Genomic DNA, 8,091 nt, shown 5'->3' on the forward strand with positions numbered 1-8,091 from the left:
TATATGGGCCTATATATAATATTAACAATAATTTCATAATATTAAATTTCCTTATTTCATGATCTTACACTTTTAATGCATTTTTTATATCAATTTCATGATATTAAAGTTTAAGGCAAGTAATGACATTCAGAGAAAAGCAATGTATGTCAGATAGTCAGTAACTGCAGTGCTTTCTTGAAAATAACTCACCACATTACTTTTCCAGCTACTTCTGTATTTCCATCAAAGCATGTGATGACATCCAAAGATAACCAAGGCTTTACAGAAACGCACGTTTTGGTAGTGCATGGGAAAATACTTTCAGCGTTTACCATCTTAACTAATGCAGCATATTAAACTGTCAGGTGTTTCAGGAATCAGAGGCACTGCAAGGACACTTGGAAACGTATCTGTCTTAAAGTTGAGAGGGAGATGGACGAGGCACTGACCTCGGGTCTGAAACTGTGGGGTCTGGTGTATCTACTGAGTCCAGGGCCTCCCCTGGCTGTGACGGAGCCCTTAGCGGCGCCCTGTCCCTGTCCAGGGGCCTCCGGGCCACTCTGCCGCTCTAGGCACCACTCCTGCTCCTCCCTGCGCCCGTACTGTGAGTGAGGAGGGGAGGAAAGGGTCGGGAAGGTGGAGGAGACAGAGGGAGGTGCATGGGGATCGGTGAACGACAAACAGAATCCACACACACACACGAGACGAGAAAGAGTGGAGGGGGAAAATAAAACTCAACGTGGGTTTAAGCCAAACTCAGAGTGTGGAATGCAAGGGTGAGGGGTCATCGACACACTGTATTCAAAAAATGATTATGAATTAAAAAACAATGATCGAATGGAAAACAGAAAGAAAGAAAGAGAGAGCCAGCGGGCTACACGACAAAGAAAAGCGCAAAAAGAAACACCAACTTAAAGATGATGGCGTAGGAGAGAGACGAGAAGAGAACGAGAATGAGGAGGAACAGAATCATGGGCTGAAACATCTGGGGACGAAATGAGGGACGAAGAGAGAAGAAGGGAAGGGCCAAGGGGAAAAAAGAATGCAAAACACTGGTTATGAAGCGCATGCGATGGGGATACATGAGTCTTACAACCAATAACCCAAAATGTGCAGTGACTGAGAGCTGACGCTAATGTGTCGTGCCAAATCCAGGACCAGGTCAAAACCCTAATGCTTAAACCAGTCCACCGGCTTAAAGAACTGTTTGGGGGTGTTTTACTAATACAATTGTAAAATATAGCTCAATTAAAAAAAAAAGCTATTCATTAAAATAAGAATTATAATTGCAATGATTGCAAATAATCAAATTATTTGAATTATTAACTATATATTATTTTTTATTATTTTAATTAAACTTATTTTAATTAATAGCTTAATTAATATTAATATCAATATTAAGTTAATAATTGAAATAATGCATGTAATATATTTCAAAATAATTGTATTATTAGATTAATATTAATATTACAATATTACATGAAACATTCTATTGTTACATAATAAAATAATTAATACTATTATTATTATTAAACTAATAATTAAAATAAAAAAGTTATAAAATAATTATTTTAACTATTAGCTTAATCAGTACAAATATGAATATCAATATTAATATGAATTAAGCTAATAATTACATTTATTATAAAATAAATGTTTATAATACATATTTATTTAAAATACATTTATTATAATTATTAGTTTTATTCATATTAAAGCTAATAATTTAAAATAAAACAATGAAAACATTAAATAGCTAAACAATTAAAAATAATACTAATGTTAATATTAATTATTAAAATAATTAATAATAAGATCATTATTAAGCTAACAATTAGAATAATATATGTACATAAATAGTTATCAAAAAATATTTTAATGATTCAATTTATTCATATTAATATCAAAAACATAACAAAAACTCATTTTAAAATACAAAAATATATAAATAATCATATAAGGATTATTACTGTATATTAAGGATATTAAACTGACTTATTTTAACTGTGACATTTTTGTGACACAATTAATTAAATTTCATTAAGTTACATTTCACAAACAACTCATTCAAAACTTGGATTTAATCAAATAATATTATATAATATAACTAAGAATTGTTTGAGACCATTTCCTGAAAGCAAAACAACTAAAAAACACACACAATTACACACACCACAGGTTAAAATTAAAGTTTGAGCTAGCTTATTAATTAGGTTGCCAAGCTAGTACATTAGTAGATTTCATTATGTTGTTCAGTTGTCAAAAAGTACAGATTTTTGGCATCACAACAGAAAGATACAATGTTACAGTTAATATCCATACAAACCATATTATATTATACTATATAATTACCATTGATGTGTTATAATTGTGATTCCCTGATCAGCGATAACAGAATAATGCTAAAGGCTTTTGGATGAAGCATGACAAACATCTCTAAGGTGTGTAGGACATTGACAGGGTTTGGATGCGGCACGACGGCAGCATGCTGCTCGCAGCGAAGCCCAGCCATGCGATGAAGCAGCGCAACAGCGAGCTGAAGCTCTTAAATAAACATCCTATATAAGCATTCAGGTCTGTCATCATTAACCGGTGCGGGACATCTGACCGTTCATAGAAGTGAGGTGAACAGGCCGTGACTTCATGCTTGATGAAGAGTGTTTAGTGGATGGACTGAAGTGACGTGACCCAACGCAAAGAACCGCCCAGCTTAACCGATGGCTTCCACCAATGAACATGAGCCAAATGAGCTTATCAGCCAATCAGAGAGCAATTCAGACACTTTTAAGCTTAAATTTGAAATATCAAATCACGCTCATATCGACAAGCTGCTAAAACATCAATAGATGTCAAACCCGTAGTTACACATAGGTTATTTGTTGGAAAGTTGACTCATGTTATCATAAAGCAGTTTCAAAGCACAAAGCAGGAAAAAAGCTATAAGCAGTTCAATGGAGGGCAATGCATATATGACAATTAAACATTTGAAAATCATTGAGACAAAAGACACAGCTACATTATTCCTGAGAATGATTAACCACATAAAAGTCACGTAGAATATATAGAGCAACAAACATTGAGTGTATTCAGAGTGCTCACAGGTCACACAGAGCCTCTGGAGGTTACTCAGAAAACAAAAATGCAGTGTAAGCACTTCTTATCCGCCATATTTCATATTAATGGCTGCATGCTCCACATATGTTGCATCAGCATTAACTGTGTAAATAAAAAACTACTAGATTTGGTAAAGGCCAGACCCCAGGTGATGACAAACACATTTTACTGCCATTTTAGTTCATGTTAGTAGGCTATACATCATGCCACATCAGTCGGGTCCAAAATTGACAAGTGCCGGTAAATAAAAATACATAGGAGATCAGTTTAATTCTGATAACCTTATTAAGAAGTGCAACATGTAAATATGAAAATATTAGGATCTAGAACACAATGCATCCTCCTGCTTTTGTCAGAAGTGAAGTTTAAGGCCAGAAACTTTAAGCAAGTATGCGAATGCTGCTGCAAGCGTTTGGCCAGCGGGTGTTATTAGCTTCTAGCAATGCAAGATCGACTTCATCCATTGATGCATTGCAAAATGTGTTGGCACACAATTTAATGCAAGTACGTGCACCATTTATGAGCTCACAGCTGGTTCATGCACTTGTGTTCGTATATATGATGCTGTGAATTACACTATTATTTGTGACAAACATGCATGAAAATTATAAACTAATATTGACTAAGAAATACAAAATACTATTAAAGCTTATTTCTGCCATGGAATAAAAAATAAAAGTAATGGCAACTTTTAAACTCACAATTCTGATTTTCTGAATTCTCATGTATTTCTGAGGAAACTTAGAATTGTGCAGTTCTGAGATGTTAACTTGCAATTATGAGAAGTCAGAATTGTGAAAAGTAAACTCAGAATTCCAAAAAAGAGTCTGAATTGCGAGATGTAAGCTCAGAATTCCAAAAAAAAAAGTCTGAATTGCAGATGTAAGCTCAGAATTAAAAATACGAGTCAGAATTGTGAGATGTAAACTTAGAATTTAAAAAATAAAAAAAACTTGAGAATTGTGAGATGCAAATGTAGAATTCTGAAAAAAAAGAGTCTGAATTGTCAGATATAAACTCGCAATTGTGAAAAAAATTATTTGTGAGATAAACAGTTGTAATTATCTTGTCACATTTTTATTCTGTGGGAAGAAATAAGCTTCAGTAAAATGCACTTTTATGGCTGTAAGATATATTTATGGCTGGCAAATATTTCTCAGTTTGCCCACTATTGGCACAGTAAATTTTGGACCCTGCAAATCAATGACAACCAAAACAATACACATAGCCTTGTGAAGCCATGCGGGAAATACCCCTAAACACCCCCCTGCCCCAGGTGCGAGACAAGGAGATTGTGGGTAAGAGGATGGGGCAGGTATAGATGCAGGTGTTTATGAGCAGCATCAAGAGTGATGCTAGGAAAGGAGAGGTAAGGGCATCTTGGCTGAGCTGGGTGGCGCTCGGGGAAATGTGCATTGCATTGTGGGATATAGTATTCTAGGAGGTGTGCCCTATTGTATACTTTTTGCCCTATTGTATACTTTTTATACACATTTTGGTAAATGTAGTACAACAGGTCATCTGGGTAGTCCATGCATGCAGAAAATTAATGTACATACAGCAAAAATAGCACAAATAATATGGTGTTCTCAAAGAAAAACTGAGTGGTCAGTTAATATTGGTGAGTGAGTGTTGTTCTGTGATGTCTGGTGGACTAGTTCAACTGCCTGCATTTATGCTGAAGGTCATTAATAAATTAAAAAGCACCAAACATCTTTACAACTCTGTGTGTCCTTTTTTGTCTCGTGCTGGTAACACTCCCATTAATCTTTCACGTGGCTCTTTTTTCACACATAACTTGCAACAAAAAAAAGATCAGAAATATCACTGATGTCAAGGCAACTGCATAACCAGTTTGCTAGTCAAATACTCTGCCTACAGCTCCATATCTCAAGCAAGTCTACCTATTTCCCTTCTTATCTCTCAGTTGGGTGTTGTTTCTGGTTTAAGATGAAGAGTCATGCCAGCCAAATTAGTTGAATAGCTTCCTTTGTGGTGCATTCAGGACCTTCGATATATGATACATGAAGATGCAGAATCAATATAAAGGTGTATGCATTCTCAAAAAAGGACTTTCAAATGAGGAAGCAGCAAAGGAAAAAAGGAAGTTGCCATGTCATGTGATCGCATGTGATGGCAAACTCTGAATAAAGATGAAAAGGTCGAGTTACACATAACCTACCTGGAAGTCCGTCACCAGATCCCTTCCCAGTGTCCCAATAGGCGAGTCCCTTGACATGGAGGTAACCGTGGAAAGGAAGCTGCTAGATTCGGTGAGGTTGGGCATGGGGGAAAGGTCATCAACGCGGTCCCTTAGACCCTCCCCTAGGTGGTCCACTTTGTCCATGAATTGCTGGAGTTCCGAACGGAAAGCCCTCATGCGGGTGTTGATGGAATCCAGCACCTGAGAGTCAGGTTTAGATTCAGCAGAGCCCCCATCGCCTCTGAACTCCAATCCTTCTGCAAGAAGTTCCCCTCCCAGGACAACCAGTCGACCTTCGCGGATCAGACTGTCCGTATCCACGATGAGGCGCTCCACCATTTTACCAAGCCGCTCAGCTTCACGCCTGACATTGTTGAGCGTCTCCCGGTCTTCCTGTCTTCGCTGGGCCAACTCGGCCACTCCCAGTTCACCAGGATCTGAGGCTTTCTCGCCACTGACAAATCCAGAAGTTGCTGTTTTTTCAAACAAGTCATCAGAGTCGCTTTCCCCACCAACAGGACCTTCACGTTTGGGGTGGAGCAGCAGAAGCCTGGCCATCTCGTCCTCGTCTGCTTCCCTTCGCCCGGCATCACTATCCACATCACTATCCCTTGGGCTACTGGTGTGTATCCCCAAGTTTGCCACCAGGTCACAGCGTTGCATGTTAGAGATTAGCACCCGGTTCTCGTACTGCAGCTTCATCACTTTCCCACTTAGCTCGTTGATCTGGAGTCTTGCGGTTTTTAGCTCCTCCTGCAATGTGGCACCACTCCCTGTTCCATAACCTCCTCCGTTACCAGGTTTGAGCGTGCCACCATTTCCACCCTCGGCTCCCTCGGACTCCCGGTCGGCTTGGCTGGGTCCAAATTTGAAGCGGTTGAGCTCAGACGTCAGTTGCTTGTTGTGGTCCTCAATCTCAGAGATGGAGCGCCGCAGCAGCTCCGCCTCCTCTTCTACAAATTGCAAGTGTCGCCGCAGTTCACTCGCAGATTCCAGGGCATCGCCACCATACGGTGAGGTAGGGACACTCGAGAAGGGTTCGCGCCCAAAGCAGTCTCTCTCGTATTGGCAGCGTAGGTCTTCGTTTTCCGCCCTGAGGCCGCGGTTTTCCACCTCCAGCTCTACGATCTTCCTTCCCAGAATGTTGGCTTCCTCTTCCACCAGTTTGAGCCGTAACCGCAACTCGGCTTCCCGAGAGGTGTGGGGGCCTCCACCGGTCACCTCCGCCAGGGGCAAAGGGCTGTCCACATCGCCGTATACTGATTTATACTTCTGCAATTCTTGTTCCAATTCATCCTTCTCACGGCCAAGTTTTGCCATCTTTTTACGCATAAGAGACGATTCTTCCTTGGCAAACTGTAGCTGACAGCGCAGATCTGCACTGTCCTCCTGGAGAGAAAGAAACATGTGAATGTAAAAGGCAATACCATTTATTTCAAAATGGCCAAATTGTATAAGAATAATCAGCCTGGACAACATATAAAAAGTCTTGAGGTTCTGTAGTCTATTTTCTCAACAAGTAGTGCATGTAGCATATTGTATTGCTCTGTGCATGCTTTAAAATAAATGTTTCCAAGGGGAGGTTTCGAAGCCATGCCATAGAAGAACCATTTTGGGTTCCCCAAAGAACCTTTCAGTGAACAGTTCATAAAATGACCATTTCTTTATGTGAATAACTTAATCTAAAGAACCTTTTTCAACTATAAAGAATGTTTTATACACTGTAAAATGTATGAATGGAACTACAGATGTCAATAAAGAACCTTTATTTTTAACAGTGTATAAGGCTTGTGAATTGATCTTTGTATTTCTTTGTACACACCTGAGTTAAAGATTTCTTATCTTTGAAGGTCTCTCTACTGCCTCGCCTCCGCAGAGCAGTCTGAAAGACAAATAGAGGACAGGGCATATTAACAAAAATGTGAAAGTTAGCGACTTCATTTCAGTTACCAGGCACACAGAAGGATAAAAAAAACAAAAAACATTTTGAATAATTAAAAAACAGCATCTGATTTGAACACAGCATCAATCATGAATATCAGGCTTAAAGGGATACTCCACCCCAAAATGAAAATTTTGTCATTAATCACTTACCCCCATGTCGTTCCAAACCCCTAAAAGCTTAGTTCATCTTCGGAACACAATTTAAGATATTTTGGATGAAAACCGGGAGGCTTGTGACTGTCCCATTGACTGCTTAGTAAATTACACTATCAAGGTCCAGAAAAGTATGAAAGACATTGTCAAAATAGTCCTTCTGCCATCAGTGGTGATGAGAAGCGACGAGAATACTTTTTGTACGCAAAGAAAACAAAAATAACGACTTTTATTCAACAATTCATCTCCTCTGTGTCTCTCCGCATCATGATGCGTTACGAAGTACGTTACGGTTGAACCACTGATGGCAGATGGACTATTCTGACGATGTAATTCATACTTTTCTGGACCTTGACAGTAGGGCTGCACAATTAATCGAATTTCTAATCGCGATTACAATTATGGATGCCACAATTACGTAATCGTTCAAAGCGGCAATTAATCGTTCAAAGTCCACTTATGTTATTTTGCACACTTAATATGATACGATTGTTTTAGTTTTAGTATAACATTATAATACCATTCATATTTTTACTTTTTTTATAATTTAAAGAAGAAACCAATCCGATCTATATTTGACATTTGAGGCTTAATACTATAGAAAAGCAATAAAGATTTTTCAGTTAGAGTGTTTACAGCTTGTTTATTTTCATATAAAAATACGGCATGCAGTTGCATCAAACAATGGTATAAAC

The 8,091-nt window shown here is 38.5% G+C and overlaps 1 protein-coding gene across 1 annotated transcript in view; it reads right to left on the minus strand.

Annotated features, from left to right (window-relative positions):
* The window catches only part of mtcl1 (microtubule crosslinking factor 1), a 65,851-nt gene that overhangs the window by 26,391 nt on the left and 31,369 nt on the right, over positions 1–8,091 (minus strand). Inside the window, exons 5-7 of the mRNA XM_016497065.1 lie at positions 7,122–7,181; positions 5,279–6,688; positions 432–584 (exon numbers count right to left, since the gene is read on the minus strand). Of these exons, the coding sequence (XP_016352551.1) occupies positions 432–584; positions 5,279–6,688; positions 7,122–7,181 (1,623 nt within the window). The remainder of the gene's footprint in view (positions 1–431; positions 585–5,278; positions 6,689–7,121; positions 7,182–8,091) is intronic.

Source organism: Sinocyclocheilus anshuiensis, unplaced genomic scaffold (assembly GCF_001515605.1).
Source record: "Sinocyclocheilus anshuiensis isolate Anshui unplaced genomic scaffold, SAMN03320099.WGS_v1.1 scaffold217, whole genome shotgun sequence".
In the NCBI taxonomy this organism is placed as follows: domain Eukaryota; kingdom Metazoa; phylum Chordata; class Actinopteri; order Cypriniformes; family Cyprinidae; genus Sinocyclocheilus; species Sinocyclocheilus anshuiensis.